Consider the following 27440-nt stretch of genomic DNA (forward strand, 5'->3'; position numbering starts at 1 on the left):
AAAGGAAAAAGGCCTGTTAACTTTATTCTAGAACTTTTCACCATCATTTCCCAAGTCTTAGAACGGTACAGCTCTGGCATACAACGGCAGAGACGTGAAAACCCCACTAGAAGGCGGCTCCACACGCCCTCCGGGCGGGCAAGCTTGGCGTCCACACCCGCTCGCTGTCTCTCCGCACCGTGCCACACCAGGTAACGGGCGGCTGGAAGGGAGGCGCCCGCTCGCCATGCAGGGCACCAGGACAGCATCCCTAAGGTAGGTGTTAAAACGAAGGTGCTAGCATCCCTCTGTCCTCACCGGACCAGGGAGGCCTTCCCTGGCTGCTGCCAAACCCCCTTCCACATTCACAACTCCCTCCTAGTAGGATGGTGCCAAGGGCTCAAGCAGGATGGGCATGGCCAACTTTGACAGTGGGACGCACAGATGGGAGGGGACAGCTCCGCCTTTTGGATCCCGGGATGGAGGCAGGGCCCTGAGCGAGCGCATTCGGCTTTGGGGCTGGGCCGAGGCTGTGGGCTGCCGTGGCAAGTTGGGGTGGGCCAGGAGGAGGGCTGGGAGACTGCGGGCACGTGCAGGTCCTGCTGTCACCTGCAGGCAATGTCTGTCTGGCGCGGGCAGGGCAGAGAACAGTTGGGGCTCTTCCAGCTCAGGAGCCCTGAGGCCAGAGCCTTCCTCCCCGCGGGCATTTGCAGGGCCGGTAGGAGAGCCCAGGCCTGGCTGGAACACGAGCAGGTGCTAGTGGGGCCAGAAGCACTTCTCCGGGATGGACTCCGGGGGTGTCAGGCACTTCCCTAACCTTTCACAGCCTGGGGGCGCCCAATTCTGGCAAGGAGAATTGAGAGAGAACATTGAGTTATTCTTAACACTTCCAGGCTCGGTAGTGTCCAGACTCCTGCCCTGCCCCATCTCCTCCTTGGCCTCAGGGCCCAGGGTATGGGCGGCCACGGGCCAGGTTGCCACCTGTCCCCGCCGTAGCGCCACATTTCAGGAAGGGCTAACAGAGGAGACTCCTTACAGCCTTAAGGTTCTCTACAGAAAGCCGTCACCTGGGGAAGAGTTGGCCTGTCTCAGCACAACGATTCAATGTGGCAACTTGACCATGCATATTCACGTCCAGACTTTCTCTTTGTGGCCATAGTTCTCCAGCAAGAGACACCCGCCAGAGAGGGAGGCTCCCTTGTTTTCCTGTGTCCTCCCACTGCCCATGGGGTGCTTCTGTGCCTTGGTAGGGAGACTCAGAATCATGCTGGGGGCACTCTTCTGAGAGGGGGCCCCAGAGGGTGTTACTGAATCAGAGATTCGGTGGCAGGGAGAACCCCGGGGAAGTCCCCTCCTGCCCCAGATGGCATCACATGGCCCCTGGTTGCCCATGCAGGGTGCGGCCAGCCACCAGGACAGGGCAAGCTTTGGAGAAAGCAGCTCTTCTCAACCTTTGAGGCCGAGCAAAGCGACAGGGTGTGCAGAATGGAAAATCTGGGTGCAGACTGCCAGTCTGGGGTGCCAGGAGGAGCCAGCACCCACGATTCTTAAAGGCACCTTGGTGTCTCATGTGTACCAGGACAGCAGGCTCTACTCAAGGGCTGTGATAGACTGCACAGAACTGATCTTGTCAGAGGACACCACGTCGAATCTTCGTCCCCACTGGCCTGACAGAGTGGAGGCAGGGCTGAGCTGGGGGTTGAGGGCAGAAGGCAGGACCTCCCCTCCGCCCAGGGTGTGGCGAGGGCCGAGGGCTTTGCACAGGCGTGTAGATCCGTGCAGTGTTCCAGGGGCAGTGCTCCCTTGGGAGTCTGGGGGCCACTGCACACTGCTCCAGTCTGTCTTCGGTTCACTCGTGAGGTGTGTGGGGCTGAGAGGGTCGCCCTCACCCCCAGTGCAGAGGCAGCCAGCTGTGACAGTGCTCCAGCCAGGTCCCTCCACCCCCAGGCGGTGGGAAAGGACGCTGCCACCCTAAGACCCAGTGTGCGTCCGCACAGCATTCCCCAGTGGACAGCATGTCGCGGGTGGGGGCAGCTGGCTTACACAGAAAGATTAAAGCTGGGGCTTGGAGTGGGCACCGTGGCTCCTCCGTGGGCGGGGCATGAGGGGGGCTCTCAGGCTCCTGGGACCCAAGGCTCCGTGGTGGTCCTGAGACGGGGACATTCCTGCCCCACTGCTATGACTTCAGAAGCCGGACAGCCCCTGGCGCCCTCGAGGGAAGGAGGCGGCCCTGCTGGCTCCTGCCCCGAGTGTCTTTCCTTGGGGAGCCTCAGGACACACAGCCCCAGATGGGGACAACAGCGACAAAACCACCCCTGCACTGACCCCGGCTGATGAGGCAGCCTTGTCCGCACTATGATCATTCTCGCCGCCAGGAAAGGTCGGCACGCTTTGTCACTGTCGGCCCCACCCTGCACTTTGACTCCCCCAACCCTGCTGGGCTCCAGGCCACAGCTTCCTCAAAATCACGTAGTAGGTCTGGGGAATGGGGTGCTTGGGAGGAGGAGCTGACAGCCTGGGAAGCCAGGCTAAGCCATCCCGATGGTGCTCTGTGGGTTTCGGGGTGCTGCCGACACCGGGACACTTGAATCGCCCATCTCTGTGGAGCAGGGCGTGCACAGACACGTTCCGTCACAGGGACAGGACTTGCAGGCGGGTCCCACGGGAGCCAAGGTCTGTCCCCGACAGGACCTCCAGGTCATCAGCCCGGCATGTCCCTGCCCCACACGGGTCTGGCGTCTCTGTCGTGCACAACAGTCACACCTGTGAGGCCCGAGCGGGAGCCACAGGGGGGCTCCGGCAGCTTCTGGAGACGTGCGGTCTGCCGGAGTCCTGCCATGCCGCCCAGGGATCGCCCGGCTGCTGGAACTCACGGCGGCCCCAGACGGCTCCGTGGGGGGGGGGGGGGGGGGGGGGAGGACGGCGATGCCCTGGGGGGTGCAGACCTCACGGGGCCCTCGGGACACCCCCGGCACCGGCAGCCCGTGGCCTGCCAGCCACTTACCATGACCGCCTGGTTGCACACGTTGAGCTGAGGCTGTCCGGGGACCAAGGCCTTCTGGTGCTGCTGGACGACCGGGGTGATCCCGCGAAGCGCATCCAGGTACTCCGTGCTGGCAAAGCTGGAGGGGAGAGCGCCAGGTCACAGAAGCAGGGAGGCCCGGGCAGGCCGGGGCCGGCCACCCAAGCAGGCCAGGAACGGGCCTGGGGACCGAAGGAGCCGTCCCTGCTGGAGCCACTGGCCCGCGGCAGGCGTGCACCTCGGGGAACCTTCCCTACAAACGAGGCTGCAGGCACAGCCAGGTGACAGTACAGCAGCCAGGACTCCTGCCCCACTCCGCCGGGCCCGAGCCTTGGCCGGCACCACCGAGGGCACCGCCAGGGTCACGGGCACCTCCGAGCAGACCCAGATCTAGCAGGCTCCTGGCACCTTCCCCACCTTCCTGGTCCCTTTGGCCCAGATCCGTGTAGCGGCCGCAGACCCGCAAGCTTTTCAAAGCAGGTCTCCGCGATTCTGGCCAAACGCACTGAGAAGGATCGGCTTAAACCACGTTCGGCAGGCTCACTGGTCAGGTTACTCGGCACCGTGGTGCCAGTGCACGCGGGAAGCCCGGGAGGCCCCTCAGTCTGCCCGCGAGCCCTTCTGGGCCGGGCGGTGGCTCCAGGCTCTTCTTCCCAGAACCGTGTCCCACCCTGGGTCTGGGTCTCCTTGTTGGGAGCACGGGCACAAGGGCCTGAGGGGATGGTGCACACTGACGCACGTAACTTCCGGGTGACGGGGAGCCGGTCAAGGCCGCTGCAGGCGGAGCAGAGGTGGGGGGGGCGGCTCTTCCGGACGCTGGGCCCTGCCACCTGCTCCCGTGGTCCTGCTGCGTCTTGGCTCTGAAGTTACTTCCGGGGTCAGGAGCGGGGCTCAGACTGCTTGCTCCGAGCCTCCCCCTGGTTGAGCCTGATCCTCGACCCCACCTGCACACGGCCCTGGGCTCCCGACCTCCCTGGCGTGTGGCAGCCGTGAGGGGCTCCCAGCTCCCACCAGTGAGTGTCCTGGAGCTACAGTAGCCGGTGGCCGCGGAAGGGGGCTTGACGACAGAAATCTCTTCCCTCCCAGTTCTGGGGGCTGGAGGCTGAGATACAGGCGGGACGTGCCCCCTCGGAGGCTCCAGGGGAGGGCCCTTCCTGCCTCGTCCAGCTCCCGGGGGCTCCGGGTGTCCCTTGGCTGTGGCCATATCCCCTCACCTCTGCTTTCATCTCCACGTGGCCTCTCCCGTGTCCGTGTCCCCTGTTCTGTCTCCCAGGGATACTCTCCCTGGATTTAGGGCCATCCTAATCCAGGGTGATCTCGTTTTGACCCTCACCACGATCACCTCTATAGAGTCCCTCTTGCCAATAAGACCACGCAGGAGGTTCTGCCGCAGGTAGACGTGGGGCACGTGGTTTCACCCACGGCCTATCTGTTTCCTTCCCGTGATCCCAGATCTCTAAGCCGGACCAAGGTCCCAAGAAGCGTCTCATCCTGGAGTCTCACTGGGAGGAGCGCGGTCCTGGCCCGGAGGGTGAAGGGGCCCCGGGGTGGATCTTCCCGGGCCGGCGCTGCCCGTGCCCGGGCCCCCGACCCCCCACTGTTGCCATCCCAAAGGCAGCTCGGGTTGGGGGTCCCGTGACGGGGCCACGCGGACCGTGGGGGCGGGAGCCAGACAGCAGGGGGATGGGAGCACGGGGGGAGAGCAGAGCTCAGAGCGCGCGGCCCGCTGGTCAGTGCCTACACCTGCCGGCCCGGGGCCCCGGCAGCCCGAAGGCCTCCGCCCCTGGCTCACCTGAGGGGGTACCTCTCCCCCGGGTCTCGTCCCAGGTGGAAAATCAGGGGCAGCTTCGTGTGCTCCTCCTGTGTGTGGGTGGTGACTCCTGACACGTTCTGTCCGGGGCAGAAATCAACGCCCTGAAACGAGAGGCGGGGAGGGCGGGGACTGCTTTTTGTGCCTGCACGCGCCCTGGGGGCCCGGAAGGCAGTGGCCGCGAGCTCGGCAAGGCCGGCCGGTCGGTCCATCCCGTTCCGGCAGCAGCCGTGACCCGCGTGCCGCACCCCGGGACGCTCCACGAGGGGGTGCCGAGGGGACGAGCACGCGGGAGGGTGGCCGTCCTGTAGGGGCACCTTTCCACCACCGACGCTGGGCCTCAGGGCCGCTGAGCAATCAGGCCCATTTTTGGCGGGAGGTGAATCTCTTTAGGGGCTCCTGCCCGGCTCAACTGGTAGCACATGAGACTCTTGAAATTGGGGTTGTGAGTCTGAGCCCCATGTTGGGTCTAGAGATTAGTTAAAAAACAAAATCTTAAAAAAAAATACAGCGTTATCACTTAAAAAACACACAAAATACTTTAGCCCGGCTCTTATCTTGACTGGCACGGATTCCCGGGGCAAAGCTCCCCCACCCTGTCTGCCTGGCAGACACAGCACCCGGCACTCAGCACCCTGAAGACTCCTTTGCCTCGTCAGCATCAGGAGAAGCCAGGAGGAAACGCTCGTAAGGCCCGTGGCGGCCCAGATGCCCAGGTGACAGGCAGGGACTGAAACAGACCACAGCGGACACGTGCGAGCACACCAGAAAAAGCCGCCAGGGTATGTCAAAGCTCAGGCGTGTGGCCCACGGCCCCCCAGACGGGCCCGGCCCCACACCCTCCCTAGGCCACCTCTGCCCCCACGGCTCCTTCTCAGGGGCAGCTTCTGATGTGCATCTGAAAGGGGATGTCACGGGGTGATGGGAGTCTGTCCACGTCCTGGGATGGCCCTGGGGCCCCCCCGAGAAGCTGCGGCCCAGTCTGCAGCTCTGTCCCCAAGGCTTACGGGCTGCCTCTCGGGACTCCTGGACTTGGGGACAGGAAAGGTCGGCTGTACCGTCCCGACGCACTGGTGACCTCACGGTCCTGCAGGTAGCTGGACACGGGTCTTCGGCCAACACAGGACCGGTTTTACAGGGTCTGGAGAGGTGGCCGTGACGTGGCCATGACCTGTGCACGCTAACCCCACAACCAGGGGCTGGGGGACAGACACGTGAGCTCGCTTCTCAACCGTGAGCCGCCGGAAGGCTTTCTGCAGGCGCCAGCGCGGTGGACGGGCACGCACTCGGAGCCCGTGTCCGGAACGGGCAGCTGTCGGTGGAGCACTTAACACTCTGCTTTTCAATAAAGCAGAGAGGCCAGGAGCCCGTGAAACTCCACTCATCTGCACCGAGCTGACTCCTGAGTCAGTGGCTGGCAAGGTAAGGGCAATCTAAGTTGCCGAGGGCAACCGATTACAGATCCACGGATACCCAAGTGGGTTCCAGAGCGGGTGGCTCCTTGGCCTTCTGGATTCTGGGACAAGTGACGGGGAACAGACACGGATTTAACCACGGGAGAATCCGCCACCCTCAGCACGAAAATGCAGGGCAGCTGTCGGGGAAGCACCGAGTCCAGACAGAACACCATTTACCATTTGGATGCAAATCAAAGAAGCTATTTAATTAAGATCCCGTTAATTAGTATAGGATCTCTCTCGTGACAGTTGCTGTGTGAGGGAGGCCTTGCCCTTGGGGCACTGCAGCCGGGGGCCCCTTCCCTCCTGAGAGCCCAGCGCAGCGCACAGCGCGGGGAGCAGGGCGCACTCCTCTACAGGCCTGCCCTTTGGAACCGTGCACTTCGGCTAGCCGTGTGCGATGCAGTCCGCAAGTGCAGAAGGTCACGTGCACACACGCGCCCTCCCTGCACACGGCTCCTCCCAGGGCCTCGGCCAACCTCTATGCTGGGGAGGTCACACACTTGTAGGGACAGTGGCACCTGCTCTGGCACTAGGAAGATGCTCCCCACCTCTCCCTCTCCTCCCCGCCCCCCTCCCTGCCCAGCCTCTAGACCTCCACCCTTCTCCCCCCCAAGCCTGCCACGAGCCCCAGGACCGGGCGTACAGCCGGGAAGCCAGTAAGGTGGATGCACGTGACCCCCAAACCCAGGGACCACAGACCTGCAGGCCCCAGCTGGGCCGCTACCCCAGGCCTCTCTCTCCCTCGGGCCGGGAGCCCAGGCCTGGCTGTGCGGCCCCAGCAGGGCGGGCACGTGGCCTCTGAACAAAGCTGTCCCACCGCGCGGGCCGCTGAAGTCCCCCTGGTGCTGGGGGGAGCGGGGAGGGCAGCCGGTGGCGGCAGGGGGCCCCTTCCTCTTGGGCCCTTTCCACCCTCACACGCTCCCTGGGCCACACTGACCCCTGTGGGGACAAGGGCCATCAGAACAGCCGTGCGGGCAGCCCCGATGGGTGAACCCACTGCCGCTACCCTGTGTAGCACGGGGGGTGGGGGAAGAGAATTTTGTGTGCCTGGTCTCCCAAGAACATGAAGCTGTGCAAACCAAACCAACCGGGGAGCTTCCACAAAAACCCTCAGAGCACTGTGGACGGGGGGGAGGGGCGTGTGACTCACCAGCAGCAGGGCGGGCCCCCACCTGGTTATGCCAAAGCGGCCTCTCCTGACACTTCTGACCCCGCCGTAAATGGGGTCAGATCAGGACAGGCCACACAGGCTGCTCTGCCTGTAGGACCTCTGGACTTTTCCAACACCCTTTCTGAAAGAAGCTCCCGGCCCTTCTGGGTTTGGGCCTGGGCGGGAGCTGGAATGTGTCTCACTTGGGCCAGAGCGGACTGGACCCTGCCCCGAAAGGTGCCCCGAGCCTGCAGGGCCAGGGAGGGAGCCACAGGGAGGCCCGAGGGGCAGTTTCCCAGACAGCCTGGACTCTCCAGCAACCGGCAACAGGGCCCTAGAAAGCCCTGGGAAGCCAACGTGTGCCACGGGGGAGGGGGCAGGGAGAAGCTAGAGCACACAGCTAACCCCGAAGGTCCCCGCGTGGCCAGGCTCTGGGTCTTCGGGTGCTCCTGTGGCCTTTGAGACTCTGAGCAGCTAAGGGGTGAACCACACACAGCCCTGCCTGACGGCGGGGGAGGGTGTCCGGTGCTCGGCTGGGGGCAGGGAGAGTAGGGGCAGGGACCCTGGACGAATGGAGAGGAGGTGAGAGGCGGCCACAAGCAGGGAGAGCTGAATGGCTCAGTGCTGAGATCCCGTGCTGGGGGAGCTGGTGCTAAAACCAGGAGCCAAGGGACGGGGCTCTGTTATGCCCCGTGCCAACAGCGTTCTGCTACCACAGTGAGTCCGGAGGCCCGAGGACACTCCTCTGGGCTCACCCCCGGGGTCAGAGTCCAGAAGAGAAGCCCTGGCTCACTCAGTCCAGCTGAGCTCACCTGGTGCCGACCCTCGCTTCTGAAGGCCAGTCGGGGACTTTGGCCAGGCCCCGGGCCACCCGGGAGGAGGCACACGCCGTCCTGGGCTCTGGCTGTCTGGCTGCGCGTGGTGGCCCCACAGCCACGGCCATCTGCCTCATCAGCCGGGCACCAGAGCCCTTACGTCCGCAACCGCGCCCTGACTTGCACACAGCGCCCTCGTATTCGGGTGTGTCGCTAACTCGTGCCGCCTTTCCTTCCAAAAGGAAAGCCGTTCTTGTGCCCGAGATCCAGACGCTCCGAGGGGCGGGGGCAGCACCCTGAGTGCCTGGAAGAGGTGGGGGCTGAGGCCCAGGAGGGGCAGGACCAGGCAGCCGCCCGCACGCCGTCGGGGCAGACGCGGGGACACAGACGCTACGGCGGCCCGTTCAGGGGGGCCACCGAGCACCTGGACAGGCGGGGGGGAGGGGACAAGACGGGAAGTGCTGGGGGTGCCGGGGGAAGGCAACGCGGTTCACCTGGGTCCGAGCCCTCCGACCCGAGGCTTACTTAGCCCGTTCTGAGGACTCTTTCCCCCGGGCTCTGGGAGGCCTCAGAGAGGGTAGGGTGGCCAAGGAGGGGAGTCCAGGCTCCCGAGGAGCTGTCCTTACTGCTACGCCACGTCACCGCCAGCCCTGCTAACGGCGGGCCCACGGCGAGGCCTCTGGGGCCGGCCAGCAGCCGGCCCGCTTGGTCCCGAGGTGTCCTCCCAGGACAAGGTGGTGTGGGAAGCGGAGCCCACGGCCGCCCTAAGCCCCCTTACCTGTCTGAACTCCTCCCAGGAACTGGTCCAGGTCCAGAAGTGGGCCTTGTACTGGCCGAGGGTGACCGCCATCAGCGTGTCGCCACGGTAATAGAATATCGGCCTGTTCGGCGAGGGGGGTGGGGTGGGGACAGGAGGTCGGGTGACACGAGAAACTTGGAGGTGTGCAGTTATATCGAAATTTTACAGAAACCACCGTGCTGAGCTCAAACCGGGCACACGGGGGAGCAGGTCCACAAGGCTGCTGGGGGTGAGCCCCCAAGGTCGGCCGCCTCGGTTCCGGGCCCTGGGAGAGACTCTGGCCCTCGTCTTGGGGCAGACAGCCTGCCGGGACCAGGACGTCTGGTGGCCCCTCCCTAGCAAGACGTGAGCTCTAGGGCCAGTGTCGCGTTGCAGAGAAGCTGAGCCTGGACACGAAGGACCCGACAGACGTGGGGCGCAGGATGGGACCGGGCTCCAGGGGTCCGGGTGCCTGGAGACTTGGGGAGAACAGTCTCTCCTCCCTCCCACGGCCTGAGGCACAAGTGCCAGCCATCACAGGCAGGAACGAGGGCCCTCCGCCCCGAGAGCCGACGTGGAAACGCCCCGGCGCCCTGGGTGCTAGGAACGGTCTCAGGAGGACCGGGGCTCCCGCGCCAGGACGCGTCCCGTCCACCAGACAGCAAGTCCCACCGGTGCCCTCACATCCTCCCTCTGCCGAGAGCCAGCGAGGCACGGAGTCCTGCTTTGTGCGGAACCTGGAGCTGGGGGGCAGCGCCCGGCTGGAACCCACCTGTCTGTCAGCCGGCCCCGCAGCACGGCAGGGAGGAGGTCCAGGCCGTCGATCGCCCTGTCGCTGGGCGGTGCCAGGCCTGCGAGGGACAGGCCGGTGGTGAAGAGGTCCATGAGGCTGCCCAGCTGGTGGCTCACCTGAAAGGGACGTGGCACAGGCGTGCTCAGGATGCCCTGCCCCGACCAGACAGCGCCAGGGGCAGCAAGGGGCACGCGGTCACAACCCTACGGAGCACGCACGCAGACAGCGGCCTTCCACGCTTGGTGCGCACTCGCACGGCCACACGCCCCGGCCCGGCACCTCGCCGCGGGTCCCGCCTTTTCAGCCCCTCCCGGAACCCCTCACGTCCTTGGGGGTCGGGCGGGTTCACGCGTGGCTGCCACACTCTCGCCCCTCGGGACCCTGCAAAGGAGGGAGGAGCCCTCTCGTTGGGAGAGTGGCTTTGGGAGATTAGGCCCCAACGGGGGCTCAAGCTGGCCCACGTGACCCTGGAGCGGGCCGAGGCCCTGTTCCAGGCCCATCCCGAGCCCTCACAGCTGCAGCGGCTACGAACGAGAACCAGACAGAAGCGAAAAGACGGTCTGGGGAGAGGCCAGCAGGTCCAGCAGGGCGCCGTCTGCCCTCTCAAGGCCGTCACCGTTATCTCAACACTGAACCACTGGGAACTTCCCAGATCAGGTCTGAGCACAAGTGGAAAAGAGACCCCCGAGGCCCAGAGCAGCAGGGAGGAGGGCGCCTGGCCAGGGCTGACGGGAGGGCGAGCGGACGGGACGGCAACCTTTCTTGCAGAGACTACGCTGGCCCTGAACGAACGGTCTAACTCCACACAAGCAGCAGGACGGGCCCGAGGAGAGGTGCGTCCTCAGAATCGGGGCGCCTGCTGGTCTCCACGGACGTGGCTCTGCCTCTTCTGGAGTCTCCCGGGGCTTTCCCATCGGTGGCCCCCGCTCTCCTCAAGCCCAATCTGGGGGTGACGGCTGGGTCCGTGGGGAGACCCGGGGGGTCTGCTGGCAGGTCTGGCGAGGCAGGCATCCCCCGTGCACACGCTGTTGGCAGGACTTTAGCCACCGCCTCCCGCGCCCCGGGGGACTGTCACCTCAGGGCTATCACGTGACATTGCCACGAGCAACTCCGTGTGGAAACTGAGCACACAGCCCGCGGCTGCTCGCGTCCCTGGTGCCGCTGCCCAGTGCGGGGGGAGCAGGACGGTCAGCGTTGGGTGCGAGCTGTGAAGGTTTGGTGCGAGGCCTGTGAGCCTCCCTGCAGAAGGGAGGAGAGGGCTGCCGGCCTTATCTCGTTCCCGTGGCTTCTCTCCTTGGCCGCTTCTTTTAGGACACAACAAAGGAAAAGAAAGAAACCCAGGTATCTTAACCGTCTGCGGAAAACGGGGAAGAGGGTGCCGTGCGGGTGGCACGATGGGAAAGACGGGGTGTCTGACGTCCTTAGGAGCACGGGACAGCCGGGAGCACACAGAGAAGCTCTTTTGAAAAACAGAAACTCTCAACGTGCACAGAACGTCTTTGAGAAAACGCAGAAGGTCTGTTGCGGGCACGTGGCTGGAAGTCACGGACGCTTCTCCCAGCACTCCCGAGACTTCACTCCGGAAAAAAAGGCTGTAACTCGTCAAGTCGTGCTACCCGATGCGAAAGGGGGGCCGAGTAGCTGCAACCGCGGGCACAAATGACAGGGCGTCACCGCAAGCTGTCCGCTTCAATTCCAACACGTGCCACGGGCCAGTGCAGGGAGGGCCACACGGCTCTGTTAGGTACACTCTCCTCCGGGGAGCAGGGCCCAGACGGGTGAGAAGCCAGGCACGCGAGGGGTGGAGGGTGATCCCAAAGGCTGGAGCCTCCCCTTGGGACAGGGATCCCCGTGGACACTGTCCCGAGGAGGAGTGGCTATGGGGAGCCACGGAAGGTGGGCTTCGTGCCCCACACCAGGGGTCTGCTCCCAGTTCTGCCACCTCCTAGCTGGGAGATCCTGACAAGTGACTTCCTCTTCTCGGCCACAGTGTGCTAACGTGTGGCACGGGAGGGGTGGTGATGAGGAGGAGGACGGTGACAGTAACGATGACGGTGATGGTGACGACGGCGGCAGTGGTGGTGATGAGAACAGGCAGGACACCACTCACCCCCCGCCACGTCCACACCCCAATCCCCGGACCCTGTGAACACGCTTCCTTACGGGGCAGAGGGGAACCAAGGCTGCCAAGCAGCCGACCTGAAAACAGGGGCTGACCTTGGACCCCCAGGGAAGGCCAGTGTCACCACAGGGTCCTAACGGTGGACGGGGGCGGGAGGGCCAGAGTCAACGTGACGAGGGGACACTCGACGGGCCATTGCTGGCTTGGGCGACGGAGGGAGGGGCCGTGGATGCCTCTAGAAGCCGGGAAAGTTGAGGAAACGGGTCCTCCCGGGAGCCTCCAGAAGGAAACGGGGCCCGTGACACCGATGCCGGCCCATGAGGCCCGTGCTGGTCTCCCGACCCCCCGCCGGAGGGACGAGGCTGTCGTGTAGGCCACTAAGCCTGGCAGGTGTGACAGAAGCCACAGGTGTCACGGGAGGCCTCGTGGTGTTGCTGTGAGGGCGGACCCGAAACCAGCGCTGGGGCTCGTCAAAAGAGGAGGAAGGCCAGGTAAGACACGGTGACGTGCGTGTTTTCACAGGTCAGCCTGGACGCCCCCGGGACCAGGAGTCTGAACTGAAACGCCCGGGGACAGAGGGCGCTGCGCGTGGTTCTCAGCTGAAGGAGGAACGGAGCGGGTGCTCCGAGGAGAAGAGGCTGCCAGCGGGGACGGCAGGACGCACACCGGCCCGGCCACGAGGGGCCAGGCCACCAGGCTGCGGTCTGCCCTTGCACGCCGCACACACCGCCCAGCGGCTGCCGTCTCTCGGAGGGCCCGCGGAACCAGTGGCCCGGGAGACACGCTCTGGGGAGAAGCTTCCGCGGCCAGGTGTGGGTCTTAGAAACTCGGCGTGCCCTGAGCCCTCCAGGTGTGCGCGACACCCGTTAGCACACTAAGGCTCTGATAAAGTCTGCTTCGCTCGGTGTAACTCAGGCCGGCCACGTTTGCCGACGGCAGCCGCCGCCGCCCGCCCCGCTCGCCCTCCTCCAGCCACCTCAGCCTTGGGAGGCGCCGGGAGTCTCGCCGCCGCGGAGGCCTGGGGGGTGGCCGCTCTGACTCACCTGGCCGGCAGGGATCCGCCCGGGCCACCACGCGATCGCAGGCTCCCTCACCCCACCTTCAAACGTGGTCTGCTTCCCGCACAGGAAAGGGCCGTTGCTACCACCTGGGGAGACAGGGGGTCGCCCATCAGACGCCTCCCCGGGTCCCCAGGGTGGCACACGGCCTGCTGGGCGCTCGCCTTCAGGCGGCGTCTCCCTGCCACGGCCCACCCCCTCCCCCCATCCTCCCGGCCCCTCGGGGCGATGCTGCCGAAACACGCAGGCACCTCCACACGGGACCAGCGCAGACTTCACAGCTCAAGTTCGAGGTCAGAACGCCTCAAAGCGGAACATCGTGTCCCCGGTGCTGAGCGACCGCTCAGATTCGGAACGTGAGCAGTGTTGTGACCAAGGGCCACGAAACGTGTTCCCCGAGAGCAGGTTACTGGGGTTTACGGTCAACTGCCAGGCGTGGGGCTTCTTAGCACCCCTGTGTGTGGGGCTGGGGTCTAGTTAAGATGCACCACCCCGAGTCCCGTGGGGGGTTCATCTGAGAAGTCCCCCTCTGAGCAGGTGGCCCCTGAACTGCACCTGCGGGAAGCGTCAGCGGCCGGCCAGCCCCAGAGCACAAAGGAAGGTCCCCAGCAGGACACGTGGAGGACCGCGGCTGCCAGCACGAGCTGCCCGGGGCTCCCTCAACCTGGTCCCCCCTGAGATGGGGGAAAGTAAAACGGGGCAGTAACCCCTGGGGCTTGCTCCTACGCCGGACCCGAACCCCACCCCGTTGGTGCGGGCAGGTCTGGGGAGAGCAGCTGTGGAGGGAATGCAGGCACTGCGCGCACAGGCGTGCAGATCCCGGGACGGCGAGGAAGACGGGATGTGCTGTGTCTGGGGGGCTCACGGGGCTCGGAGTGCCCACGAGGGTCCACAGCTCACCCAGTCCTGCTCCTCGAGCTGTGCGAGGAGTACAAAGATTTGTGCTCGTATAAATACGCATGTGAACCATTCCGTAATTCGGGCACAAAGACGGGCCCGGGAGGCTGCTGGTCACAGCGAGGGCAGCCGGCAGGGAGGCTCTCCGGGATGCCGAGCCGGGTGGGGGCTGGCACCCCGCCCCCACCTCTGGGACCATCAGCTGTACGAGGGGAGCCTGCCCAAGGATGGAGCCCCTCCAGGGGCCATGGATGGCACCACGTGGCCCGCCTGGGGCCCCAGACCAGCCAGGCCGGCCGGACCCTCAACCGCTGCCGTCACCGAAACACGATTCCTTCTCAGCCTGCACCTGTCTGCCCCACGGACACCAGCTACAGGGTCCCTCAGCACCTCCCCACCCAGGCCTGTCCCCGGAGGGCTTCCCGATCCCTGCAGCCTTCCTTCCAGAGCTCCCTGAGTGACTCAGGGCCCTGCTGAGGCTCCGGTGTTTTAAAGGAAAATGGGACCAAGAGACGTGGCACGATGGGGGGGGGGGGGGGGGGGGGGGGTGAGACCCTTACAGGACACCAGGGTGGAACATCCTTGCTCTACGAGACGGAGCAGCCCGAGAGCTCGCTGAGCAGCCCCAGGGGCCACAGCCCCGAGGAGGCCCCCTCACGGAGCCAAGCCAGCACTCCGGGGCAGGGGGCTCACCCCCGCCCTCCTAGACACCACCTCCTCCCCTGAGGCCTGGAGATGCCCCAGGCTTTCAGGGGCGGAGGGGGCGCCGTGAGACGTGGCGGGTGGCCCCTGCCGGTCTCCTGTGTGACTAGGCCCAGGCCAAGTGTGGCTCTCGGGCCTTGTCCCGTCGGTTCCCACTGGACGAGGGCCCCCAGGAGGGGTCCCTGACAGAGTCTCAGACATGCCGTGCGGGAGACGGTGTGAGAACACTGACCTTGTTTAGGAGCAGAAACGAGAGCGGCACCGTTGTCAGATGTGAAGAAGACAAACGTGTTTTCCGCGATCCTCAGGTTCTGGAGAAGCCCCAGGATTTTCCCGACACTGTCGTCGATCTCCCGGACAGCATCCCCGTACCTACGGGGAAAGAGGGCATCAGCAAGCAGCGAGGCCCTGACTTCCGGGACGGACAACACAACAGACTGGCTGAATTCAGAGAAGAGGGGGAGGAGAACTCCAGATCTCAGAGGCACCCCAGGACAGAGCCAACCAGACCACTGCAACCCTCCTTCCACGAAACCCGGGCCGAGGGACGGCGTCAAAGCAGCACAGGGCTTCAGTCTCTGTGAACGCTAATTAAAGACGCCACGGTACCGAGTGCCCCGCCCCTGGAGGTAATCAAGCACAGACGAACCCTCCAGCGGGGGGGGGGGTCTGTGTCTCTATGACCAAGGACTCACCGCCCTCGCTGGCTGGTGCCCAAGAAAGGCCTAGAAGCATACACAGGCGCGTGAGTGGCGTCGATGGCCCAGTAGAGAAAGAAGGGGCGCTGAGCTGCCTGCTGCCTCTTAATGAAATCCAGGGCTTCCTGAGGAAAACACACCACCTTCCTGTGCCCTGGAGGCCGGCCCGCCCCCCACCCCGGAGCCTGCCCAGCCCGGGCTCCTATTACCTGCAAGTACAGCTGGGTGAGGTTGGCTTCTCCGGTCTTCACGTCAATTGGAAACTCCTCATAGTATCTGACAAGGACACAGACCCAGACGAGAACCAGACTTCAGCCCAGGGAAGCCTCCTCCTCCACGACCGCACAGGCGGTCACGGGCCTCATTCAAAACAAAGATGCGTCAAACGAGACCGGATTCTGGCACTGCTCCTGAGGCCGCGGCGGCTCGAGGACGAGGCTCCCGGCGGCCCCCATCTGAGAGAAGGTCGGAGGGGGAGAGGACAGCAGAGGAGGGTCAATGGTCACCCGGGGCCGCTGGCAGCTCACGGGGGCCGTGTCTGCACGGCACCAAGAACGTGCCGGAAACCGCCGAGCTGTGCGCTCTGAGCCACGCGACTGTCTCGATACACGGCCACTAAAGGGGCAAGGACGTGACCTAGCTTTCTGGCCCACGATACGCAACGAGAATTTCCACCCAAAACACGACAGAATGAAAAAGGAAGGAAAATGAAGCCACGTGAAACCCAAGACAGACCAGGGCCTGACAGGCCAGACCAGGGGTTCCTGGAGCAGAGCGCCCCCGGCAGGCTCTCAGGGAAGGGCCGAGCCCCATGGTGCCCCGGCACGCGGCCGCGGGCCAATCCGGGGCAGGCAGACAGCGCGGCCGACGGGCTCGAACCAAGCCTCGGACACCGATGCGGCTGCGGGGCGAACGCACCTGCTCGGGGGAGGCGCTCTGGTCGCCGTCACGGTTCTAACCTTTTCCGGGTTAAGCCCCTGCAGGTGTGGCTCAGGCAGCAACCCCAGGCCCCGAGTCCCTCAGCCCCGGGCAGAACCGCCAGCTGACAGAGCAGAGCCCGGGCACGCTGGCAAGCGGGTGGTCCCAGAACCTCCGTCCTGCCCCCACGGCAGCATGGGGGGCGGGCAGGGGCCGGGCGCCACCGTCCTCGGGGTCGGGGGGGAGGGACCCGTTACCTGCCGACCATCTCCCAGTCCCTGTACACAGGGATGTTGGGCCTGGCCCTGTTGTCATAAGGTCCAAAGTGACAGTTGGGGGATCCAAACCATTCGTCGAATCCGTGCTTCAGGGGGTGGAACTGAGGCCTGTGGCCCAGATGCCTAGAAACAGGAACCCAGGACGCTTCAGGGACCCCTGCGCAGCGGTGCCCCAGAGTTCTGACCACAGACGACAACTCCTTGCCTTCACGGAACGTTTCGGGAAACAGGTGCGGCTCCCGTGCCCACTGGGAGCCCACGGGGGCTCTGCACCAAGCCCCAGACACACCAGGACCTCTTCCTCCAGGAGGGCGCCAGGCCCACCCCCCACAACAGGCAACGGCAGAAGGTGCTGGCCACAGACGGTGCCAGGCACAGCAGCGTGCCCGCGCGTGGCTCCAGGATGCCAGGAAGGGCTCTGGGAAGACGCAGGGTGGGACACCTCACGCCCACCCGGAACCACCCAGAACTCCAACCGCAGCCCCGCCTCCACACTCCAGCTTCTTCCAGCCTTTTCCTACTTGTCGGGACAGGTCTGTAGGTTCAGCCTCCCCGAGCGTGTGAGGAAGGCAGTGTCCCAGTAATTACCAACCTCTCAGGATACGGTCATCGATCAAGAGCCTCTTCTCCCGGTTACCGATAATCACGCCCCCAAAGATGGCCCGGCAGGCCCTGGGTGAACTGATTGCCGGGACCTGACCTCATCACACACTGGGGCAGGGCCAGGACCCGCCGGGGCTGCTCACTGAGCCAGCGCCCTGGCCCCAAATGCGGGTGGGGGTGCCCACAGGGGGACAACGGCCGAGTTTCTCCCCGGACCAGGCTCTGGACTGTAGGCATCAGGAGGAGGCGACCCCGCCCCACACGCTCATCCCTGACAACCCTCCCTCTTGGGGCACCGAATGTCAGGCTCTCCTGCCAACGGGAGGTGCCCATCGGAGGGGCCGGCAGTGCCTGAGCACGGCTAGACGCGTGTGGTGCACCCTGGCCACGTGCTCTTGGGGAGCAAGGCGACCCCACCGGGGAAGGGGGTCACATATGCTCTCGTGACCACGCGAGCTCGCGCACAGCGTCCCTGCAACAGAGGGTCCTTCCTCTGCTGCCCCCGGGGAGCCCTCCCCCTGCCCCGAAGGGCCGCGGTGGCTCGTGCGGATCCCAGGGCACCGTGAGCTCGCTACACGGCTCGGTCACCCGCTCGAGGAGGGTGCGGTGCGCTGGGGGAGGGCAGCCACACAGGGCCAGAGCCGAGGTGCCCGGCAACGGAGTCTAAGAAGATGCCAGGAAACGTGGGTCTCGGGGCCCGGCTCCCACGGCTAGCTCTAGAACGCTCTGCCTCCGGAACGCCACACGGCGGGCGCCGACCTCACGCCTCTGCCGGGACCTCTCTGTTGGCAGAAACCTAAGCGCCGGCTCCGCGCTCCCTCCCGGCGCCTCCCGTCCTCCCGGGGCGCACCGCTACAGCGCCCCGTTACTTAACAGCGCCCTCCAGCCCCAGCGGGGAGCAGGCCACAGCGGCCGCCCGCGGCACCCCTGCCTGCCCGCCTGCGCCGGCTCGCGCGGCCTCTGCCTGACGGCAACACCCGCCCGAGGTCCTGCCCACGCGGAGCCGTCCGGCGACCACGCTCAGCCTGCGGTGGCAGCGCTCGCGGCCCCCTGGGCCCAGGGCGGCCCAAGCAGCCTCTCGCTCGAGTCCTGGCCGCACCCACCCCGGCACTTGGTCAAGCCGAGGAATTTGGACGAGGGGCGCCGGGAGGAAGGTCAGGGAAGTCCGGCCACGGCCGCCAATACCCAGTGTGGCCCTGTGACGGGCCCCCGCCCGGGAGGCCTGCGGGACGCGGGGTAGAGCTGCCGGGCTGGGCGCCGCCCAGACTCGGTCCCGCAGGCCTCGCTCCCGCCCTCTGCCAGTCTCCCCGGCACCACCAGGGGCCGTGCGGGCGACGGGGCCCCACCGGTTCTGCCCCGCCACCGCCACCTGCTGGGAGCTCTGCTCCCGGTTGGACTCGGGAGCGAGAACGCGTTCCTTAGGCAGCTTCTGGAGCTCCTGCGTTTCTGACCCTTACTCTTCCGGTTTCCGTGGACCCCCCGTCGACGTGACCACCGTGTTTTGCACCCGGCACCCCCCCCCCCAAGGGGCACAGACAAGGCGCCCGTCCCGGGCAGAGCAGTGCCAGCAAGTGCCAGAGGGGCCCCGGTGCAGCGGGGGGGCCACGAGGACTGGAAAACCGGAGAGGCTCCCGGTAGGAAGCGGGCTTGCTCTTTCCCAAGAGCCCCGGAACTCGGGAAAGGAAGGAGAGAACACCTGGCCTCCACACCTACCCTCCGGGGCTGCGCACCCGGGGACCCCGGGCAGTAAGAAGCCGTTTAACCTGCTTCTGGCACGAACACGCACAGCAACGCGAGCCTCCGGGGTCCCACACCGAGGGGCTGCCCGTCACCTCCCGCTGCCTCGTCACACCACCCACACACAGAGCACCTGTGCTTGCCGACACGGTGTCACCCGTGCCAGACGAGCCGCACTGACAGGCACCCCGGGGAGACGAGCAGGGGGCAGGGTGTGCGGCCGGGAAGGTGGCGTGGGAGCGGGACAGCGGACTCCCGCTCCCACCCGAGGACCCGCCTCCCGGAAGCGTCTCGCCAGCATCCCAGGCGTGGGGCACGCTCCAGAGCAGGGTCAGGACTCACCACTTGCCCACAATCTTGCTGACGTAGCCGGCCCCCTTCAGCAGCTCGGGCAGGAGGAGCTCGTCGTCCGGGATGCCGCCCACGATCTCCTGGGGCGTGTAGGCTGCAGGGCAATACGGCGTGTGCTCCCCGGGCTCTCTATGCCCCTGTTTCCCCAGGGCCCCCCGAGATCCCCGCAGCACGACCGTCCAAGTCGCTCGGGTACGAGGAGCAGGGAGGGGTGCTGGGCCCGGCCGTCCTCGTCACAGCTGCAGCCGGAAAGAGACCGGCGGGCCCTCCACCGAGTCCCTAAGACCGCCCACTACCCCCCACCTTCCTCTTCAAACGCACGGTTTTGGGGGCGCCTGGGGGGCTCAAGTCGGCTAAGTGTCCGACTTTTGGTTTCGGCTCAGGTCACGATCTCACAGTTTGGGGGTTCAAGCCCTGTGCTGGGCTCTGCGCTGACAGCACGGAGCCGGCTTGGGAGTCTCCCTCTCTGCCCCTCCCCCGCTTGCACGTGCGTGCGCCCCCTCTCTCTCAGAATGAATAGGTAAACTCAAAAACAATGCAGTCTTAAATTTCTCTTGCTACTGTTTATTTCTGAGAGAGAGAGAAAAGGAGAGCGTGCACGTGCGAGCGGTGCAGGGGCAGAGAGAGGGGGAGACACACAATCCCAAGCAGGCTCCGGGCTCCGACCTGTCGGCACAGAGCGCGACGTGGGGCTCGAACTCACGGACTGTGAGACCGTGACCTGAGCCGAAGTCGGACGCTCAACCGCCTGAGTCCCCCAGGCGCCCCCAAAACGCACTATCCTGAGCGGAAGCACCACAACGGTCTGTTTCAAACGACGTGCTACAACCTGAACGGCACCTCCCAGCCCAGGTGACGGGCACCACTCCGCAGACGCAAGGTCACATGTGACCACGGTGACCAGCCCCGGCCCTCCTCCCCGGGCCCCCCGCGCCCGCAGACGCCGTCGGTGGGTAGCGTACCGTTTCTGGCCCGCCCGTTGGTGGTGTAGAAGCCGCTGCGGATGGGCAGGCGTCCGGTGAGCAGAGCCGCCCTGGCTGCGCGGGGAGAACAGAAACCGTGGCGAGCCCGAGTCCCACGCGAGCCCCACGGCCGGCCCCTCCGGCCCTCCTGCTCCTCCCGGGGCCGCACGTTAGGCCGTCTCTGCAGCCCGAGCGGCCGTCCCAGGAGGCCACGGGCGGCTTCTACCTCCCAACCCCGTGACGGCACGGGGCCCGGGCCCCAGGGGGAAAGGCCGCACCCGCCTGCCAGCCCTTGTGGCGCTCCGCTCGGAAGAAAGGCGGGAGCGGCGGAGCCAGGGCCGCCCGGGTGCCCGCCCCCGCCTCGTGCCCGCGGCCCAGCCCCGACTTACACGGCGAGCACAGCGGGTTGGCTGAGTAGAAGTTTGGGAAGAGCGTCCCCTCTGCGGCCATCCGGTCCAAATTTGGGGTCTCTCTGGAAGGTTCTCCGTTCACGCCCAGGTCGCCCCACCCCATCTGCAGGAGACGGCACGGAGAGGTGGAACCACCTCCTTCCGTCTCGGGGGAGTCGCGACGGGAAAGCCGGAGCTGCCGTCGCCGCGCCCCACAGCCGCAGAGCTCACCGACCACACCCCAGCGCCCGGCGGCCTCCCGCTCGCGGGGCCGGCGGCTCAAAACACACATGTAGGCGCAACGAGAAGCGAGAGCCCCCGAGCCTGCTGCGCAAAGCCAGGCCGAGGAAGAAGCGGCCAGGCTCCCCACCAAGCTCGCCACGGCGTGGCCCCACGCCCGCGCGGTTCCACGCCCGGGTCTACCCGGGGAACGGCCAGCTGGCGCCACACGCAACCACACGAATGACGCGAACGTCCACGGCGGCGCGATTCACGACGGCCCCAGAGCCTGTCACGTGCCGGGTGCACGTACAGAACGCGGCCCATCCACGCGGTCCCGGGTCGAACGTCAGGTCCACTCGGACCCCGCGCACCCCTCCTATTTGGAAACGCGGGTGTCGTCCGCTAAGATGTGGAATCGCTGGGGGGAGACGGGCCCCAAACTCAACGACTCCTGTCCAGGCAGGAGATGCGGACACGGGGAAACCGTGGGAGGAGAGAGGCTGAGGGCCGAGGCCACAAGCCGGGAAGGCCAGGGGCCACCGGAGCCGGAGGACAGGCAGGAGAGGCTCCTCCCGAGGCTCGGGGGAGCCAGTCCTGCTGCCACCCCAATTTCCCTCTGGCCTCCAGGACTCGGACGGAAAAGATAACTCTTTTTATTTATTTACTTACTTAGACAGAAGGAGAAAGTGCGTGCACATAAACATGGGCACTACTGGGGGAGGAACAGCGACGGGGAGAGAGAGGCTCCCAAGCAGGCTCCACGATGTTAGCATGGAGCCCGACGCCGGGCTCGATCTCTCCGACCCTGCGGTCGTTCCCAACATCTTCTAAACTCCTGGGGCGCGCGCCTGCCTGCCCGGGACCTGCCCGCTTGCAGGCACACGCTGAGGAACACCGACACAGACGTCCGTCCGTGGTCCTGGCCCTTGCCGGGTGCCACCCGGGAGAGCCGAGGAGGCCCCGTCACGCCTGCCCCCATCCCGCTCCCTGCACTGGGCCTCCCCAGCGAGGCTGACCCAGGCAAGCCACCTGAGCCATCAAGGCAGCGCACCCTGCAACCGGGCCTGGAGACACGGCTGGGGGCGTGCTTCTGGATCCTGCTGGCCTGAAGCCACAGCGGCTGGGCCTATCCGGTTGGGAGAGCCAGAACTGCTATCCTCGCCTGAGTCACTCCGAGTGCGTGTCGTGTCATTATCATCAGCAGGTCCCAAGTAACCAATGTTGGCCGCCCAAAGTCTGGAGGACTTCTGGCTGCCAAGCAACCCCAAGGCCACAAGGAGGAACCTGCACGAGAGAGGCCCAGCCCTGACCCTCCCGGCCGGCTGTGACGGTTTCCTGTTGCCCCACGGCGGGTGTCCGGGGGGTGGGGGGCTCCCCACGTGGTCCCCTCAAGCCAAAGCACCGCGGTGCCGGTCACGCACCACCACTTGGGACCTCTTGGGCCTGAAGCCACGCTTTCGACAAAACACAGTCACCCGTGCACGTCTGGGCCCTCCAGCAGCCCCTCGAAAAGCCAGAACGAAACAGAAGTTAATGGATTTCGACCCAGCGTCCCCAAAACACGATCATTTCAAAACACTACGACATAAAACGCTACGGGCGCTGGCGAAGAGAGCGGGTACTGCCCGGGGACAGAAGGGGAGGGCAGGAATCCGAAAGGGTGAGCCTTCAGGAGAGTGTGGCCAGCCCAAGGGGCCTGCTCACACCAGCCTCCGGGGGGCCCGGCTCTGAGCGGCTGGCACACGCAGGGAGACACAGAGGGCACGTGTGCAAGACTTGTTGTTCCCCAGGAAGCGGAGTTTCCGTCACAGCCATCGGGACGGGGTCTCCCGAGAGGCCACAACCTGCTTCGGGAGCAACCGTCCCCTGACCAAGTTCACACACTAAAGACCAGCACGTTCAGTGTCCCCGGAGGGCAGAACCACAGAAGCGTCTGGGATCTTTCTTCAGGACTGCTGAAGAACTCTAATTTTTTTTTTTTTTTTAATAAAAAGAAATCACGATTTTAATAGGGAAAAGTTTTGAGAGACTTTACGCTCATTTTCTTGAGCTAAATCTCTGAAACCTGAATGTTTCCCGGCAGCTGCGTGAGGCCCATGGCCCTGGTCCAAAGGTCCCGTGAGGGTCTCTGTCTGCCTTTTGGGGAAACTCCAATTTTTACTCGAACAACTTTATTTTTCAATTTTATTTACTTTGAGAGAAAGAGAGAGAGCGAGAGTGAGAGAGAGGGTGCACGCACGCACACGGGAGGGGCAGAGAGAGAGAATCCCAAGCAGGCTCTGCACTGTCAGCACAGAGCCCGACACGGGGCTCAAACTCACGAACTGTGAGATCATGACCTGAGCCGAAACCACCAGCTGGACACTCAACCGACTGAGCGCCCCGGGCGCCCCTACTCGAAACACTTCTGACACTAACTCTGGGAGTTCTCCACACCAACTGCTTCTTCAGTTCCTGGGTGCCAACCACCCAGTCCTGCCCCATCTCCCAGGAGCTGGCATCAGACCCCACGGGTCAGGGGCTCAGTGCCACAGGCTGGCCCCACCGCAGACACCAGCTGCGTGTTCCAGGCCTCTGTACTTCTGACGGAACCCAAGGACTGGCTGCCACGTCTCACAGAGCCCAGGAACGCGTCGTATTTCCTGAGACCAGTTTGTCCTAAAGGGTGTGACTCGGGAACACCAGATGGGATGGACGGAACAGCCCAAGGGGAGCCTGGGTGGGCAGAAGCCTGCTTGCCCCCTGGTCAGGCCACGCTCCCGGCACCTCCATGGAGGTACCAGCCTGGAACCCCTCAGCTGCCACTGCTCGGGGTTTTCGCGGAGGGTTCGCTACAGGCCGTGACCGATTAAGTCACTGTCGTCAGGGATGGAACTCAAACTCCACCCCCTGGCCTTCCCTGGAGGTCAGGGCCAGGCTGAACGCTCCCCACACCAGCCTGGCCTCGGCCTCTCCGCGGCCGTCCTGAAGCTCTCCAAGGGCCACAGCTGCCGGCCGACTCACACCGAAGCGGAGTCCTTCCGAGGGTTTGAGGAACGCAAGTCACAAGAGGGACGGGGCCTGAGCGCTGTCGAGCACCCTGGGCCTGCCCTCTGTGCTCCCGCTTTTCCCTGACAACCCACTCTAAGTTCAGAGTCTCCACTCCCAGCTTCTGCAGATAGAGCAAGGTGACAAAGTCACAAGGGGACGCACCGACAGCTCAGCCTGCTGCCAAAAATCCTGCGAACCCCTGCAGGGCCGGCCCCCCAGAGTGGCCCGTGTGACCACGCCCCTGGGGCCGCACACACACCCAGCAGCTAACATCTTCTGCTCTCAAACCCACAAACGCCTGACCTGCGGCCACAAGTGTCTGCAAGCCGGGAGCGGCCCCAGGCAGGGCACACCCGGCAGGCCAAACACAGAGAAAGTGACTCTCAGGACAGGGGCCCGGGTCAGCTCTACACCCCTTCCCTGCCCCCGACACCCTAGGCGCTGGGGGAGGGGGAGATGGCAGCAGGATGTGAGGGGGGTGCTGAGAGCCGGTCTGGGCTGCCCCTCTGTCCTTCCAGAGCGGGAGGGCGGAGAAGAAGTCGTCCCCTGGCCGGCCTGGACTTGGCCACTTCAATTCGGCTTTACTGCAGTAAGACTACCGATGACAGGACCAGGTTCTAATCCCACCCCGGTGGGTGCCACAGGGCCTCCCCCACCTACAGCCTCACCTATAGCCCCACCTCCTGCCCTGGGGCAGCTACCTCCTCCCCCACAGCCCCCCGCCCACCTTCCCCACCCATTGTCTGCCCCACCTACGGTCCTCCCCTCAAGGGCCCTTGGCCCTTCCCACCTCTACGACCTCTCCCCAGACCCCTCCCACCTCCCCCACGGCCCTCCCCCCACTCCCCCACGGCCCCTCCCACTCCGGGTCCTCCCCCGGAGCCTGATCGGCGGGTGCACTCACGTCGTCCATAAGCAGGAGCAGGATGTTGGGGGGCCGCCGGCCGTCCGCGGCCCCGAGCCCCGCGATGCTCAGCAGCAGCAGCAGCAGCACCAGCCGCCAGGTCGTCGCCGCGGCAACCGACGCCATAGCAACCGCGCCCGGCGCCATCGAGCCCCGGCCAGCGGCAGGAACCGACCGGCGCGCGGGCAGCTTTTCCGGCCGGGCGGCGGGGCGGGGCCAGGGAGAGCGCGTGACTGGCGGCCGGGTCACGTGACACGCCCGACCGGGCCTCCAAGATGGCGGTGTGCGTGGCGGTGATCGCCAAGGAGGTGCGTATGCGGGCGGGCCTGTCCCGCTCCTGCCCCGGGCGGGCGCCCGCCGAGAGGCTGCCTGCGGGGACGCGGCTGCGGGACCCCTGTCCAGGCCCCGCCCTCGCCCCCTCCCTGCCCAGAGGGCTCCGCGAGCACGGGCCTGGGGGGCTTCGCCGCGCCCCGGTGTGGTGGGGGCGGTGCGGGGACAGGTGCCGCCGAGACCCGCGTCCGCAGCGGCTGGAGTGTCAGCCCCGGGGCGGGCACGGCCCCGGACCCCCGCTTCCGTCCGCCCGTCAGTCCGCGGGCTCCGTTGACTCTCGCTCCCGAGCCTAGCTGCCCATCCTGCACATCCTGCTGCGCGGGGCGCTCGCGCTCGGCCGCATCTTCGCCCGCCCGACCGCCAGCAGCCTTCTCTCCACACTGCAGCCACGGTGCTGTTTTAAAGCTAACCGGACCGTGTCACGCCCCTGCCGGAAATCTCGCCAGTGGCGGCTTGTTGCCTTCGGAGAACGTCAGAATAATCTAGTCGCCTCATGCCCCTCTCCCCGAACCACTCCGACCCAACGGAATTACCTGCAGCTTTCTCACCTCTGGGCCTTTGCGCTTGGAACGCTCCTCCCTCTTTCCCATTGCCATCTTCGTACATTGGTCACCTTAGATCTCCTTTCCTCCAGAAGGCTGTTTCTGAATCCTCGGACGGCTGAACGGCCGTCCACGTGGTTTTATATTGTATTCTTCTGTGTTTCCAGAAGACCAGGCTTAGGAGGTGATCCTTAGGGAAGCTTTTCAAGGGCGGCCTTGTCTTAGCACATAGCGTGTTATTTGCTGGTGGGTTTGTTGACTGTTTCTCACTAGATGTTAGTTAGTCCTGTTAGGGTAGAGAGAACATTGTGTTTATTATATCTGTGCGGCACCAAGAGCAGGACAGAATCCGTGAATTGTGGCATGTGGGAGCCCGTGGAAGATCCGATTAACCCCTGGGGTTGGAATGGTAAGAATTGGTCGTGCAGAGATGAAGGAAGGTTTGAGCTGAGCCTCGACAGCGTTTAGCGAGAGGGCACCTGAGTGCCTCTGCCCGGGTGGAGCGGTAGCAGTGAGGACGAATCGGGAAACAGCTAGTATTGTGGGCTGGGAGGACGGCACACTCCAGGACGGGGCCCCACACAGAAGGCCAGCGACTTCTCCAGGTGCCAGGGCTTGTAGTCGGGCTGTGCTCAAACCCAGTTCTTCTGCCCCTGCCCCCCGCTGATGATGCCCCATGCAGGCAACAGGGAAACCTCAGATTAGCCTGGGTTCCCCGAAGGCAGTGCCCACGGCAGCTCGGAGGGTTGCGCGATGGGTTTTAGAGAATGAGAGTATGTTCCCGTGACTCATTGGTTCTTGTCGTCCGTGTGCTTCATGGCCGTGTCCTCGTAGTCTGTGCACACGGGGCGGACCCCCGTCATCTCAGTTGCCGACATCCTTTCTTGCAGAATTACCCTCTTTACATCCGCAGCGCCCCCACAGAGAATGAGCTGAAGTTCCACTACATGGTACACACGTCCCTGGATGTGGTGGATGAGAAGATCTCCGCGATGGGGAAGGCCTTGGTGGACCAGAGGGAGCTCTACCTGGGCCTGCTGTACCCCACAGAGGACTACAAGGTGTATCCTTCACACCTGGCGGGGGCTGGTCCCGTGGGCAGTCTCCCCACGGGGCTTCGGCTTCGGCTTCGGCTTCGCATCCAGAGATTCCGCCTCCCTGAAGAAAGCGAGAGCTCTCAACCAGCAGAGAATTAGGGCAGCTTGAGGCTAATTGGGACTTCACACCCTTTTTTACGTTAATGAGGAGGGTCACGTGGGAAGAGCTGGGCATGGATTCCCTGGAACTGAGTGGCAGTCTGCACCTGCCCTTTGTCCGGTTGGCAGAAGCACCAGGAGCCCTCTTACTTAGCGCCTGTGAGGACTGCCTCCCGTGCCGTCTCAGTGGGGCCAGTGCTCCTGAGCAAGGACAGCAATTCTAGACTCGTCACCAGGCCCAGCCCCACGAGTCACCGTAAAGTTTTGACCAGTCCCTGGGGACAAACGGCATGACATCCGTGGAGTTCAGAGGTCGTTCCATGAGCAGTGCTGTAGCTTGCCCTCGATGACATCTGCCCGGGAGCCACCGTCCCACCAGGGGAAGTGGCCCGTCGCGGTGAGGGTGCCTTAGGCAGGGTCTGCCTGGTTCTTGGGCTTCTGCACTGGCAGTTAGCACTGCTGGGCCAGGAAGTGATGGAGAACGAAGTTGAGGTGCCCCAGGGTGTGGGCAGGGGGCCCCCCCCGGAGCTCCGATCGGGAGAAGACTTAGCTGCCTGTCCTTCTCCTGTAAACACCAGAAGCTGCCCCAGGGAAGTGTGCAGTCCCCCCGGCATGGTCCGTGTGGTCCTTTCCCGGTGTTGTGGGGCAGGTCCGGTCCAGGGTCCTTCTTGATGCAAGGTGGTTCTATTTTGCC

At 65.0% G+C, this 27440-nt stretch overlaps 2 protein-coding genes across 4 annotated transcripts in view; one reads left to right on the plus strand and one right to left on the minus strand.

Annotated features, from left to right (window-relative positions):
- Nucleotides 1–24909, minus strand: GALNS (galactosamine (N-acetyl)-6-sulfatase). 3 transcript variants are annotated; one of them, XM_049622805.1, is made up of 14 exons: nucleotides 24679–24909; nucleotides 20523–20646; nucleotides 20134–20208; nucleotides 19163–19265; nucleotides 16460–16603; nucleotides 15494–15560; nucleotides 15282–15409; nucleotides 14819–14958; nucleotides 12973–13076; nucleotides 9787–9923; nucleotides 9015–9117; nucleotides 4794–4915; nucleotides 2984–3101; nucleotides 1–822 (listed from the first exon to the last, which is right to left on the minus strand). In XM_049622805.1, exons 1-14 carry the CDS (start codon nucleotides 24823–24825, stop codon nucleotides 736–738), a joined length of 1599 nt encoding a protein of 532 aa, XP_049478762.1. In that variant the 5' UTR covers nucleotides 24826–24909; the 3' UTR covers nucleotides 1–735. The 3 variants fall into 3 exon arrangements, 2 of the variants coding, with proteins under 2 accessions (XP_049478762.1, XP_049478761.1); XM_049622804.1 differs by lacking the exon at nucleotides 1–822 and adding an exon at nucleotides 829–1646; XR_007455958.1 differs by lacking the exons at nucleotides 1–822; nucleotides 2984–3101 and adding an exon at nucleotides 8234–8540 and having other exon boundaries at nucleotides 4843–4915.
- Nucleotides 24898–27440, plus strand: part of TRAPPC2L (trafficking protein particle complex subunit 2L) — a 5119-nt gene continuing 2576 nt past the window's right edge. Inside the window, exons 1-2 of the mRNA XM_049622809.1 lie at nucleotides 24898–24986; nucleotides 26441–26613. Of these exons, the coding sequence (XP_049478766.1) occupies nucleotides 24954–24986; nucleotides 26441–26613 (206 nt within the window). The 5' untranslated portion in view covers nucleotides 24898–24953. The remainder of the gene's footprint in view (nucleotides 24987–26440; nucleotides 26614–27440) is intronic.

The sequence above is a fragment of the Panthera uncia genome (assembly GCF_023721935.1).
Source record: "Panthera uncia isolate 11264 chromosome E2 unlocalized genomic scaffold, Puncia_PCG_1.0 HiC_scaffold_20, whole genome shotgun sequence".
Classification (NCBI taxonomy): Eukaryota; Metazoa; Chordata; class Mammalia; order Carnivora; family Felidae; genus Panthera; species Panthera uncia.